At 39.3% G+C, this 14883-nt stretch overlaps 1 protein-coding gene across 1 annotated transcript in view; it reads right to left on the reverse strand.

The window, feature by feature from the left end:
- Positions 1–4246: 4246 nt before the first annotated feature.
- hpgd (15-hydroxyprostaglandin dehydrogenase) overlaps positions 4247–14883 on the reverse strand; it is a 19897-nt gene continuing 9260 nt past the window's right edge. Inside the window, exons 5-7 of the mRNA XM_020932919.2 lie at positions 8122–8198; positions 6958–7121; positions 4247–5474 (exon numbers count right to left, since the gene is read on the reverse strand). Of these exons, the coding sequence (XP_020788578.1) occupies positions 5351–5474; positions 6958–7121; positions 8122–8198 (365 nt within the window). The 3' untranslated portion in view covers positions 4247–5350. The remainder of the gene's footprint in view (positions 5475–6957; positions 7122–8121; positions 8199–14883) is intronic.

Genomic DNA, 14883 nt, shown 5'->3' on the forward strand with positions numbered 1-14883 from the left:
AATGTAGTTTATCTTTTCTTTGCAGCTGATGAATTTCCACAAGTATCAATCTACCTAAACTATTTAAGATTGTATCTACAGTAGTGTGTGTTTTTTAGCCAGGCTGGTGCCACCTAGTGCCTCGGCTCAATTTCATTTCTCTCCAGCGACTATGTCAGGAATCAAAATAGAATAGACTGTTCGCAAAAACCCCAGAAGTGCAAATTCGGGCAGCAGCCAATCAGTGAAGAGCCATAGTTTCAGTGTTGTCAACAATTCCCGAGATCGAGGATTTAAAGCCGGAACAAAGAGAATGTTTGGTGAATTTTACCAAGGGGAAAGATGTTATTGCCCTTCTTCTTACGGCATTTGGGAAAAGCTTAATATACCAGTTAGCCCCGTTAGTGGCGCATTACATACGTCACGACTAAATAGATGTGATTGGTTAAATGATAAAAAGTACTGTCCTACCGTCAAGTGAACAAATTCTAACACTGCGAGGTCAAACGGTTTCTACGAAGTGAAACCGGCTCCATGAATCAGTCTATGTGTTTTCTGGGTTGATGGAGGTAACCCAGATACAGTGAGGACAAGCAAACCCAAGAATTTAACCTGAAACCTTCTTGCTGTGAAGTGGTGTTAGTGCCACCCTGTCACACTGTAAACCTACAATGGGGATGTCAGACTGTTGAAATTACATTTACTAACGTGTCCAGTCTTCTGTTATAAAATGGTTGATCAAGAATCAAGATGGCAATGACATGTTGACCCATCCCCAACAAATAATAAGTACCGTATTTTTCCACACTATAGGGCGCACGTAAAAGCCTTTAATTTCATCAAAAAAAGAACTGTGTGCCTTATAGTCCAGAGTGCCTTATATATGAATTTATTGGGGTGTCTTAGCACGACTTTAGTAAACTACAAAGCCGCACCACTTGCAGCATTACGGCTACTGTAGTCAGGAGCTTTGCGGAGTAATACATACTGTGATTCCTTTTAATATCAAAATGCACCTGTCAAGAGACATGCTTACAACTCCCACCTTAAACTATTATAAAGTGAAAGTACGAGCTGTGTGGGAGCAGTGGATGAGAGAAGGCGAACACACATTCACCAAGACGGGGAGACAGCGCTGAGCGACTTACGCCACGATCTGCCAATGGATCGTGGACGCCTGGGCTAAGGATCGGATATCAACTGTGGTCTGAGCTTTCACCAAGACCGGAATCATCACTGAAGTACCAGGGAACAGTAACCACACTGACTCGGATAATGACGAGAGGCATGTGGGCGTGCTGGACGCTGTAATCACCCAACTGTTTGAACAATTATGACTTATTGTGAATACACTAACAATTTAGTGTGTCAGACAGTATTTTTTTTACATGTTACAACTGAACAAAGTTGAGAGTTATTGTGAACGTTCATATGTTTATATGTGAAAAAAGTTAGAAAATAGACCATTCAGTGACAGTGCGCCTTATAATCCAGAGCGCCCTATAGTGCAGAAAATACAGTATAACATTTATGGATTTTCAGTTTGAACATTTTCTTTAAAGACACTGAACCTGTTCCTACAATTATGTTACAAGTTAAATGCATGATGTAATGTCTGTTGCTATGCCCGGTGTAGTAAAATGTAGAGGCAAAGTGGGCGGAGTAAGGTCAGTAGTGGACATTTCCTCTCCGTTCCTCACAATGCACTGTTAATCAGATTGGGCAGTCTGCAGCACATTAGCAGTGATTTATGGCCCATTGTAATTTATGGGTTCATTGTGAGTATTATAAGAGGCCAGAGCCAGGGGTCAGAGCAGCAGTGGAGAGGAGGACACGGAGGTCAGTCCTGATCTTAACACTGACTTTTTGGAGGTGGTACCTAGGAATTTGCTCCATGGAAATAGATAGTGCCATACTGTGGAATATTATGGCCAAAGCAACATCATTTCCATGGAAGCAAACAGGAAGAGTCAGATTTGTGGAGTAGGGATACATAAGAACACCTCAAAAACATGTATTCTTATCATCAGCTGCTCTTCTCCATGACAATCTATACACAGAGACAAGCAGACTGAGCTCTTCCAGAAAAGTTACGCAGTGTATTGAAGTACATTACATCATAGGCCCAAATACTTCTCATACTCGTGTTTTTTCTCTCCTCTACAGAAAATACTTCCACTCAGCTCCACTTGAGTCTTGAGCTCACATTTGGTTTAAGTTGCTGATGTATTTCTTGGCTTCAGGTGCTCATTGACATGGTTTGACCTTCTCTCTCTCCACTCCTCCACCTCTCTCTCTTCTGTCTCTCTCCCTTCACCCTCTCTACTCTCTTTTGCTTTCTCCCTTGTTCTCCTCTGTCATCAGCTCTACCTCTTTTTATTCCCTTTTGTTTCTCTCCCTCCCTTTCTACTCTCTTCATTCCCCCTTTAACCTCTCTCTCTCTCTCTCTTTCTCCTCTGCCACCCATCTCTCTTCCCCCTCTCTTTCTCTCTGCCCTCATTCTCTATCTCACACTCTCCCTTTCTCTTGACCTCACCTCATCTCACCTCATGGCTTTCTCTCGTTCTCTCTCTCCGTCTGTTCTGTTGTTTTCCTGCGGCCTCTTGTGTTTAAACTGTTTAAACTGGACTCGCTGTTATTTGATTTGGGAGAGAACAAAACTGAAGGAGGAAGATAAGCGTAGAGAAACGGAGGAAGGGAGGGAGGAGAGAAAGAGAGAGTGTTTGAGAGAACAAAGAAAATAAGACAAGAAGAGAGCGATAGAGATGAAGAAAGAGAGAGGAGACAAATGAGATGGGGATGATAGATGAGCAGGGAGAGAAAAATAAATGAAAAGAGAGAGAGAAAGAAAGAGAGGAGGAAATGGACAGAGTCCATTTTTCCACACTGGAAAAATGTGCAAAAAGCTCAAAGTAGAACATTGAGAAATTAAATACAACCACATGAACAAACACTAGACAATCATTACAGGAGACAGGAGGGAAGGAGGAAGAAGAGAGAGAGAGGAAAAAAGGGAGAGGATGGAAATGGTCACATTTTTATACAGTGCTTTTCCACCTTCAAGGCACTCAAAGTGTCCAAAAACCACTCACCCATTCACACACGCACTTTATACATCATTGTACTCAAGATATGTGAAGAATCCCTCAGTCGTTCAGGTAGAATCCATGGCGAGGAGAAAATTCAGTTTGATGTTTCATGAGGAGCCCAGCCCATATTACATGATCGTTACATCCACAGTGCAATGTGTGTATCTGTACAGTGCCCATGAACATTTGATATTGGTCACACATGAGAATATCTGTGTTTACTAATGTGTAACAAAAATGGCATTTTTCATGAGTTGCGTATATGGTAGTTGTGTGGCTGTAGATCAATGTGTTGTGTGTCACCACAAAAAGAAGAAATGGAAATTATTTTTGTTCCAATTAGAATTTTAACAGCATACACTGAAAGAGAAAGGAACTGTTATAATTAGTGATTATCTCAAAAACTATTAATATTTTACTATGCAAATGCATAGAATTATAGATAATAATTTTTCAGAGTTTTTGAGACCACTCCCGTTGCTCTAGCTCGATCCTTCGCGGATGGTCCAGAAATTGCCGAAATTGCCTACCCTTCATAATGGCATGACCTTTCAATTGACCCGTGTGACCTCAAATGTCCTCGGATTGTCACCAAACTTTTTTTTGCGACATCGGGCAAGGGGGCTTGACCCACGTACCTGTGATTTGGTGACAATTGATCGATAAATGGCGGAATTATCGCGGGTGGACAGACACACAGACGCAGACACACAATCCTCAATCCTTCCAGGACCAGGTGTAACAGAAGACAATCATTACAGAAGACAGGAGGGAAGGAGGGAGAAGAGAGAGAAAATAAAGAGGGAGGATGGAAATGGTCACAGTTTTATACGGTGCTTTTCCACCTTCAAGGCACTCAAAGCGTCAAAAAACCACTCACCCATTCACACACGCACTTTATACATCAGTGTATGCAGACACTGGGGGCGAGGTGGGTTAAGTGCCTTGCCCAAGGACACAACAACAGCATTCATCTGTGGGACTGCACCATCAAACTGTGGGCAGATGGACCTCAACCAGTTCATGTCAAGAGTGGAATTCGATCCGCTGATTAAGACGAACAACCAACTGAACTAAAGTAAACAGAGCGAGAGATTGATGGCAGAGAATGAAAACGAGGGAGGGAGAAATGCAAAAAAATTCCCCAAATATAAAAAAAAAAGAACAAAGAACACAAGTATTTATCAAAAACACATTTTATTCATATATAAATTGCTACATTTGATAAATAATCTTCCCCGCATCCCCAAACCGTAACATTTACATTTCTCTATTTAAACATGTAGTACGACTTTAAAGCTCCACTGTGCAACTTTTCTGGTGGAGGTACTATCGAGGTGTTATTGCTTTGCTTGTAATGTTTCACAGTATGGCATTAAATATATCTATTTCCATGGAGACAAGCAAAAGATGCTACCAGGCAAGTTACAGGTCAGATTTGTGGAAAAGCAAGCCCACTTACAAGAATACATGTCTTACACATTTAAAAGTCTTACAGTAAAAATAGCCAAAGAATGATAAGATTTAATGCCATACTGTGAAACATTCAAGACAAAGAAATAACATAAATGCGTAAAGACAAACAGGTGACAGACCCTACAAGAGAAAAGTGACATAATGCTTCTTTAAACGGCTACAAATGTGCAAGTTTCACATCTTGACCACAGAGACTGGTAGAACTGAACTATAGAGCCCTTCAGATCTGCATTTTAAATCCTAATTATATTTTTTGGTTGATTAATTTGAAAGTATATACCTGGAATGGTTCTAAAATCAGACCTGAAGGGGGCGGTATAGGTCCAGACCTTTAGTCCTGGTTTGCTTCTGGTTGGTCCCTCATTTTTCCCTGATGTTGTGGCACTTGTTTGGTCCAGATTAAGTCCCGTTTGACACCTTGTCTGGCCCTATTTATTCTGATTTGTTTTAGTCCTGGTCAAGTATTGGTCTAGTCCTGGTCTGGTCCCATTTTAGTCCTGGTTTAGTTCTGGTCTTGTCCGGTTTCAGGTGGACATGGGCTTGTATATGTAGACGTTGATGCCCTTGGTGCAGTCCTAGTTCAGTCCCAATCTAGTTCTGGTCTAGTCTCGGATTAGTCCTGCTTTAGTCCTGGTCTAGTCCCGCTTTAGACCTGATCTAGTCCTGCTAGTCTTTGTTTAGTCCTAGTCTAGTCCTGCTGGCTCAGTCCTGTTTAGCTCCAGTCTAGTCCCAGGCAAGCAATGGTTCAGTTCAGTTCTGGTCTGGTCCTGGTTCAGTCCTGGTCTCATCCTGGTCTAGTCCTGGTCTCAGGTGGACATGGGTTCATATGTGTGGAAGTGGATTCCTTTGGAGCAGGTTATCTTCATGACAGCTCCGTGGAGAGAGTCGTCCGTGATCAGCCTCATCATACCTTCTGCGATCAGCGAAGGTCTGGAGACAAAAACACAAAAGCAAAATAACAATTATATAAATATGTTGTGTTTGAAAATGTGTTTGAAGAAATGGCTTGTTTTTTTGCTTGGTTTACATCGAACCTAGATCTAGTTGCCTATTTATTTTGAGAACTTTCACATTCAAAAGAGAGATAGTTTTGAATTTGTTAACTGTCATGGCAACTGTGTTTTACATCACTCTGAAAGCCATGGATAGAATGACCAGGCATAGTCTCTTTCTCTTTCTCTTATAAAATTGGTTTAAACAGGACTTGATTCGACTCCCCTCACTTCACCCCATTTTGCATTTAACCACTTCCTGTGACCCCCTCTTTCTCAGGCTCTTCTCCTCTCTCTCCCTATCTATCTCCCACCCCTTCTCTCCTCATCTTTCTCTCTCCTTATCTCCCTCCCTTCCTCCCTCCCCTCCAGTCTTCTAATTCAAGTTTAAACTGGACTTGATTGGCCTCTCCTCATAAACACAAACACGTCAAAGTTTACGTATGGTTTGATGATTTCCACATTTTCTCTGGAGAAAAAAAAACAAGTCAAAAACCGCATTTGCCTGAAAAGAACAAATTTGAATATTTGTTTATTGACAAAGAAACAAGATCCAGCCTCAGTTACGTCATGCCAAAGTGGATGCAGCAATTCTTGTTTTTCTACTCTGTTTTAATTCTTGCTTTGTCCTGACTCAGTCCTGGTTGAGTCCTTGTTTAGTCCTGGTCCAGTACTGGTTGAGTGCTGGTTTAATCCTGGGTTAGTCCTGGGTTAGTCCTGGTTTAGTCCTTGTTTAGACCTTGTTTAGTCCTTGTTTAGTCCTGGTTTATCCCTGGTTTAGCCCTGGTTTAGTCCTGGTTAAGTCCTGGTTTAGTCCTGGTTTAGCCCTAGTTCAGTCCTTGTTTTTAGTCCTGGTTTAGTCCTGGTTTAGTCCTGGTTTAGTCCTGGTTAAGTCCTGGTTCAGTCCTGGTTTAGTCCTGGTTCAGTCCTTGTTTAGTCTTGGTCCAGTCCTGGTTTGATCCTGGCTTACAGACCTTACATACCTTTAGATTCTGTTTTGGTTCTTTGTGAGACCATCATAGACCTGATAATGTTGAGTCCTTGTTTAGTCCTGGTCCAGTACTGGTTGAGTGCTGGTTTAATCCTGGGTTAGTCCTAGGTTAGTCCTGGTTTAGTCCTTGTTTAGACCTTGTTTAGTCCTTGTTTAGTCCTGGTTTATCCCTGGTTTAGCCCTGGTTTAGACCTGGTTTAGTCCAGGCTGAGTGTGTGAGGCAAGTTCTTTGGAGCAGCCAATGGATAGTCCTGGTCTAGTCCTGCTTTAATCTCATGTTTTTTTCTAATTCACTCCTGGTCCTGGTTTAGTTCGGCTTTAGTTTTTGTTTAGACTTGGTTTATGAATGCACTATAACTGTATTTGATTTGCTTGTAGACTTCTGTATATTCTGTGTAGTAGTAGTAGTAACAGTACTTTAAATACTCACTTTAAGACTCCAAAATGATTCATACTTTTCTTGAAATCATCTTTAAACTTGACGAACTTTCCCATGTTATCCTCATGCTCCACTGAATGAAGAAGAGGAGTGTCTACAAAGGCTGGACACAGCACGTTTATGCGCACGCCATAGTCCCCTAATGAGGAGGCATCCTAGAGAGAAAGGAGACAAGGAGTTAGGAGACAAGGAGAGAGGAAACGAGGAGAGACAAGGAGGAGATAAAGAGAGAGGAAGCAAGGAGAGGAGAGACAAACAGAGAAGAGACAAGGAGAGAGGAAACAAGGAGAGAGGAGACAAGGAGACTGTAAACAAGGAGAGGGGAGACAAGGAGAAAGGAGGCAAGGAAGGCAAAGCCAAGGATAGAAGAGACAAGGAGAACGGAGACAAGGAGAGTAGAGCCAAGGAGAGAAAAGACAAGGAGAGGGGAGACAAGAGGAGAAGGTGCAAGGAGAGAGAAGACATGGAGAGGGGAGACAAGGGGAGAAGAGACAAGGAGAAAGGGTGCAAGTAGAGAGGAGACAAGGAGAGAGGAAACATGGTGAGAGGAAGCAAGGAGAGAGGAGACAATGAGAGGGGAGACAAGGGGAGAGGAGACAAGGAGAGAGGAGACATGGAGAGAGGAGACGACGAGAGGGGAGACAAGGGGAGAGGATGCAAGTAGAGAGGAAACAAGGGGAGAGGGTGCAAGTAGAGAGGAAACAAGGAGAGGAGACAAAGAGAGGGGAGACAAGGGGAGTGGAAACAAGGAGAGAGGAGACAAGGAGAGAGGAAGCAAAGAGAGAGGGTGCAAGGAAAGAGGAGACAAGGAGAAAGAAGACAAGGGGAGAGGACGCAAAGAAAGAGGAGACAAGGAGAGTTCTTGGTGGAGGAAAAAGTACTTAAAATTTGTTCTCAAGTGAAAGTACAGTTCCAATCTTAATAATGCACTCAATCTCGAGTAGGATGTGATTTTTGATACTTCTGACAATCCTACTTAAAATGTAACTAGCAATATCATGGCTAGAATTACATGTAATACAAGTACAGGCACAAGTTTAAAATGTACTCAAAACCTTGTGTATATGGAAAAGTTCAGATTAAATAAACTAAAGCAGACAGAAAAGAGCATATTTCAGAAGCATAACTCCAGAGTGTGTTGTACTGGAGACTTACGGCCATGGCTCTGGAGAAGCCTATGACTCCATGTTTGGTGGCGGTGTAAACGGGCTGATGTGGAGAGTGCAGGAACGCTAAGGAAAAACATACAAATCATATTTTAAAAGCCAAAAATCCAAGGATGTTGGACCCTACCAATATTTACTAGGGACTTTCTCCAGAAATATTTCCACTCTCTTTTGGTAAATGATTATATATTACAGAATAAGTTATATTATTGTTATTATTAGTCCTTTGAGGATAGTACACATCTTAGCCAGAAAAAAGAAATGGTTTGAGGAAAGATGTTATTTTTCTTAGGAAAGACAATATGAACAGAAATGTGGGGCTCAGACATCACCTCTCTCTTATTTACAATTCATCTTTGAAATGTCTTTGATCAAAAACGTTGACAGAATTATCTTCTTTACTATGGATTGAGAGATTACAGAAACATGCTCTTGTTGCTCTCCTTGCTAAATCGCTCCCCCTTCAAAGCATGATATCACTTTCTGAAGCAATCATGGGGAAAAAAAAATAAAAAATCACTTTTCTTTATTTATACTGATAGAAAAGATGCAGAACTGTGTCACTTTTTGTTTCATGTAGAAAGGCCCAATAATTACAAAGATATTAACCATAAACCAGGTCAACAAATTTGTAATCCGACAGTTAATCAGACACAGGTTTTAACATCATATAATGGGATTTTAACCAGCTAAGAAGTGGTAAGGACTTGAATTTCCCTCGGGATTAATAAAGTATCTCTCTCTCTTAAACAGTAAATTCCCTCATAGAATTCTAACTTGTCTATAGGGATTTTTAATGCTGTGATGCCAAGCAGATGCAACCTATTTATTCTTAACATTTAGATCACATTGTTGAGAGAAATAGATTTATTTTAATTTTATAAATAAACTTGGACGTGTGTTTTTAATATGACGTATGTCCTCAGATGACCTCAGCACAATGACCTCGTCATTTTTATGTTTCATCAATTCTCAATTGGTCACAGTCCCAAAACTCTTGTCAAACTGATCACATACACTGAGACACATCTGTACTGTGTTAGTAATGCTAGTGTCATTCTGTGTCTGCATAATGCATACACTTTACTACTTCTCTGATCCACTTTACCACATCCTGAGCTCAAGTTTCTCCTCTGACAATACGTAGCACATTTTTTTAAGCCACATTTTTTTCCCCATGACAATTAGTTTCATATTTCAGTTGGATTAGGTGAGTTTTGAACCATCAATCACTTGCACATGGACCATTTTTATAGTGACTATGCAACAGAGCTGCACAATATATCACAAAAATATCGTTATTACACAATAATTGATCTCACAACACACAGTTCTCAGTTTTATAGAAATGTGCTGCTTCTAGAACATGAGCACAACCTTTGTGCCCTAAAGTCCTTAACAATCTGTGACAGTGAGTGACTGTGCTCAGATAACACATATTATGCATTCTTGAGGTATTAAGTCACTTTTAATTAAGCTTTTATCCACCTTGAAAAGTAATTTTCTAACTTAAAATAATGTCTGCTTTTGGTATCTTTTATAAACTACACCTCTGTTTCCAATGAGGCATTTACATGAGAGCTTTAATTCCGATTAAAAATAATTTAATTCGGAACAAAAATTTATTCCGCTTTAAAAAGATCATGTAAATGTTATTGGAGCTCCCTCTGCTGTCAGTAATGAGAATAAACATTTAAAGTCTTTATACCGGTGAATACTATGCTACACTAATTCAGTGATTAAAAAGTTTGGAGTTTTATCTGTGGTACATCTAAACAGAGAGCTCAGAGAAGACGACTTTGGATGAATGGATTCATGAAGCAGGTGTAAATACAACTGCAGGTACAGTTCTGAAGGGGGACAATTTAAAAAAATCAATTAAATATAATAGGTGCATAAGTCTCTGACAGTATTTGCGTGTAGTGTTTAGAAGTCCACATACATTCCAGGCTGGTGTGTGTGACCAAGTTTGGACAGGCCCTGTTTGTTATGTGAACAGAGCTATAGACTGATGTTATCACTGTAAAAACACTGCATTTCCTTCAACTCTGAGGCTGAAAGCACGGGCTAGCTGTGGGAGAGCTGCAGAAAACCTCACGAGGCTTTGTGAGTGCACTAATCAACTAAAACAGAAGTACATTATGAGACATTAAGTTCCTGTGATGATTAAATATGTTATATATGTTGTTTGAAGTGTGTGTTGTCGCTGTGTGGAAAACCAGCCTTGCAATATGGCCGACACAGCCCGAAGAAAGTTCTCTTGGGAAATTTTTTGAGTCTGCATTCTCATAAGGGAGGTGCAGGAGGAACTCTACCACAAAAAATACATTTTGCTTTAATTGAAGCTCTGTTTGGAATCAGAAACACCAGGCTGTAATCAGGGCAGTCTTTTTGATATCACCAACTACTGGAAATTGCAGACTTTACTGAAAGCAGCACACACTTAGATTGAGATCTGCACATTTATCTAGTTTGCACTCAAATTGCCAAAAAGGTTAATATGAACAGGGGATAATGTTGTTAAAAACACCAGCCTGATAGCAAAAAAAAACCCAAACAAACAAAAAAACAAAAAACAAAGTGGGTTTAGTATTTTGGCCATAACAGGCTCTATTCATGCTTACATCACAAACATGGAAGACATTTCGAAACATGCGGATGACAACTTCCTTTTTTCTTCCTACCTATTAATCTGTGTATTATAATTTGTCTAACTTAATAATAATTTAAAAAAAGATGTCAATGTAGCATTCTGTTATGTTGATATGTAGATCAACAGTCACAACCAGCTGCCTGTGAGTGACTTTGATGCGATTAGAGCCCGTCCCTCATGGAAAGCTTTGGCAGGTTGTGACGCTGCTGCTGAATCCACGATTTTATCACATGCCCAGTGTCGGCAACTATTTATTTTTATTTTATTTATTTATTTATTTCGGTCACAGGTATATTTTGACATTAATTCATAAACAGTCATATTTAACATATACAGACCGAAAAGGTGCAGGCTGAAGCTTAAGGTTATTATGCCTACCCTTTATTCCTTTGTCAGAGCGTCATCTTGACACCAGTTCATCTTCAAAAATACAGCAGGAAGAAACAAGCTAATCATTAACAGTACAACAAAGTACTACAGCACAAACTAAGTCTCATATTTCATGTATCTGTCCAGAGTTAAACATTTAAACTTCTTTATGAAGTGAAAGAGAGTGGTGCACAATTTTAGGTTTTCTGTACAGTTGTTCCAGAGCTCCACCCCTTTAACAGATATACAAAATTTCATAATGTTTGTTCTGATTTTCTTTTTAATAAACATGGTCGTGCCTCTGAGCTCATATTGGCTCTTTCGGATTTTGAACATGTTCTGTAACGATTTCGACAGGAGATTGTTGTTTACTTTGAACATGATTTTAAGAGTGTAAAGGTCGACTAAATCATAAAATTTCAGCGTTTGAAGGTTTATAAATAATGCATTGGTTGGTTCGTTATAAGTTGTTAATGTGATTGCTCTTATTGCTTTTTTTTGCAGGGTAAAGACTGGCTTTGTATTCGTCTTATATGTATTGCCCCAAATCTCAATACCGTAGGTTATGTAGGGCATTACTAGCGAGTTATATATGATAAAAAGACTGTTTTTATCTAGGGTATATCTATATTTATATAGAATTGCGATCACTTTGGATAATTTGTTCCTAATTGTATTTATGTGTGATTTCCAGTTTAAATTATGATCTATAGTTACTCCTAAAAATGTATTTTGAAAGACTCTTTCTAGTGGTGTATTATTGAGCATAATTTGTACATGATTTTGTACTTTTCGCTTTGCAAATATCATAAATTTAGTTTTTTCTATGTTTAGCGATAATTTATTAATATCAAACCAAACTTAAATTTTCTGCAGCTCCCTCTCCACCATTTGAAAAAGCTGCCTTTGGTCTTCACCTGAGCAGTAGAGGCTGGTATCATCTGCGAAGAGCACATAATTGAACATTTTTGATGCCGAACATAAATCATTTATATACATAATAAATAGTTTTGGCCCAAGCGTTGAGCCCTGTGGAATTCCACAATTTCCAACAATACAGATTTTTCATTATTTATTTCAACATACTGGTATCGGTTTTGTAGAGAGCTTTGTAGCCAGGCATGCACAGGTCCTCGCAGTCCATATCTTTCTAATTTTTGCAATAATATATTATGATCGAGGGTATCAAAAGCCTTCTTAAGGTCAATAAAGATACACACACTTTATTTCTTTGAATCAATTGCTGTAGATAAATTTTCTACCAATTCCATAACAGCCATTGAGGTGGAACGATTTTTCCTGAATCCATATTGATGGTCACTTAAGAGCTCATATTTTTCTATGAATTTATCTAATCGATGAACAAATATTTTTTCTATTATTTTTGAGAATTGAGAGAGTATTGAAATTGGTCTATAGTTTGAAAATATTTTTTTTCCCCCATTTTTGTATACTGGAAACACTCTTGCTATTTTCATTTTATCTGGAAATTTGCCCATTTTAAATGACTGATTACATATATGTGTCAGTGGATCTGCTATGAGCTCTATTGTATTCTTGATTAGATTCATGTCTAGGCCAGCTGCATCTTTGGATGTTTTTGGTTTGAAACTACACAGGAAGTTGTCATCTGCATGTTTCCATACGTCTCCTGGTAAGCGTGACTACAGCCTATTGGAATTATTAGTTAACAAGCATTATATTAAGATCAAATTTATGAAATATTCTGTAAAATCCACTTTTATTTGAACCATTATGTAATAGTGCTCCCTCATCATCAGGTTACTCACAGTTGTATTTTGATGATTCATATGATATAGAGTAAGTCTGCATCTGACACACAGTAAACCTTTCACCTACCCCCCTAATTATGGGCAAGGCATTTGTGTTCAGAACGTCCTGTCTCCTGCATATAACAGTGTCACTATGACAACAGGAGGATTATGCTCCAGTTTATACCAACGTCACGAAGGTCAAACACCTCCAACTTTTGGTCATCTTCAGCAATTTCCATTCTGAAATCCAGTTGGCTTAAACTCTCTCTGATCTGAATGGTCACTAAACACCAGCACATGCAGTCAGTCATTAGCGACACATGTCAGTCTGGGGTGAACCAGGTTAAGTGTTACATACCATATGATACATTATGAACTTATATGTATGATACCTGTCATAGAGGACACATTATGGTGTTATATATATATATATTTATATATATGTTAGAGCCCGACCGAAATGGATTTTGTTGTGGCCGATATGAAACCGATATAATGGGAGTTGGAACTGCCAATAGCCGATATATTTAGTAATGTAAAATTCACTGTAAATCTTGAATTGTTTAAAAACTTAGCTTTGGCTCTGGTGGATTTTAAATTGGGTTTATTTAAGTAACATTTATTGTTATTCTGCCTTTTTAAGTCATATTTACAGACAGAAGTTCGGCCTAATGGAATTTTTGCATCACATTCTAGCTACTAGTGATGGGGATTCCAGTTCTTTTCAGAGACCTGGCCCTTTTGGCTTGGCTCACTAAAAGCAGCTGGCTCTTTTGGGTCCCAAGCGACTATTCAGATTGTTTTGCTGCAAGCAGGACTAAACCAGAACTGAACCAGGACTGAGTGTCGGGACTCGGTCTTTATCTCTTCTCCCTCTCTCAAGCCCAAGATTAGTCCTGGTTTATTTATTTTATGCTGAACTACAGACAAACATGCACATTTTTTCTATCCTATGCATAGGCATAATTCTGAAAGTTTTGTTTTCAGCCGCTGCTGCTGTCAAACTACCACGAGTCAGCACGTGGCGTAAAGAGAAAAAAAGTGAGAGAAAGAGAAAACACGGCTCCCAATAAGGAGCCGGCTCTAAAAGCCGTTTCGTTCGCGACCGACCCATCACTACTAGCTTGTAAAGAAACTACCACTATTAGCCTTTAGCCATAAATACGTGTGCGCCGCAGTAATTAATTATATGCGCAAGTATCATAATTCACACGTCTATTCACAGCTCATTTACATATCAGTGCAGGTCCAGTAACAAATATACGGCCAATATAGTCACTTTACAATAGACCAATAGAAGAAAAAACTGCCTCTTTATGTGTGGGAGCTACAGCAGCTAATAGCTAACTAATGAGAAAAAACAAAAGTAGATTCAAAGTCGACACATTTCACCGCTCACACAGGCTCCTCCTCACATCACAAGTCTGCACTAATAAATGTCCTTTTAATCCAGACTCAAACCGATTGTCCGTAAAAAGAATATAATCTCAGTGTTTGGATCTGTGTCTGTGGGTGTAAACAAAAGCACGTGAGTGACGTCACTCTGGGGGTGTGTTCAGGGACAGTACGACACACACACAGACAAATGACTCCGCAGATAAATACTGATGTGGAGCCACATATTAGAACATTTATCTGACTGTAAATTGGATTAAATGAACATAATGTAGAGAGTCTACGCTTTATAATAAGGTATAACATGCCCACAGGAAATATCGGCCCATATCGGCAAACACATCGGCCGATAACATCGACCAACCGATATATCGGTCGGGCTCTAATTTATATATATATTTCTTCTTCAAGATAAAGGTGAACTATGTAAACTCTCCATGCAGACAAGCAGGTGACGCCACCAGATCAAGTTACAGGTCTGATCTATGGAGTATGAAAATGTTAACATATATATATATATATATATATATATATATATATATATATATATATATATATA

Source organism: Boleophthalmus pectinirostris, unplaced genomic scaffold (genome assembly GCF_026225935.1).
Source record: "Boleophthalmus pectinirostris isolate CB_2022bp ecotype Guang Dong unplaced genomic scaffold, ASM2622593v1 HiC_scaffold_22, whole genome shotgun sequence".
NCBI classification, from domain to species: domain Eukaryota; kingdom Metazoa; phylum Chordata; class Actinopteri; order Gobiiformes; family Gobiidae; genus Boleophthalmus; species Boleophthalmus pectinirostris.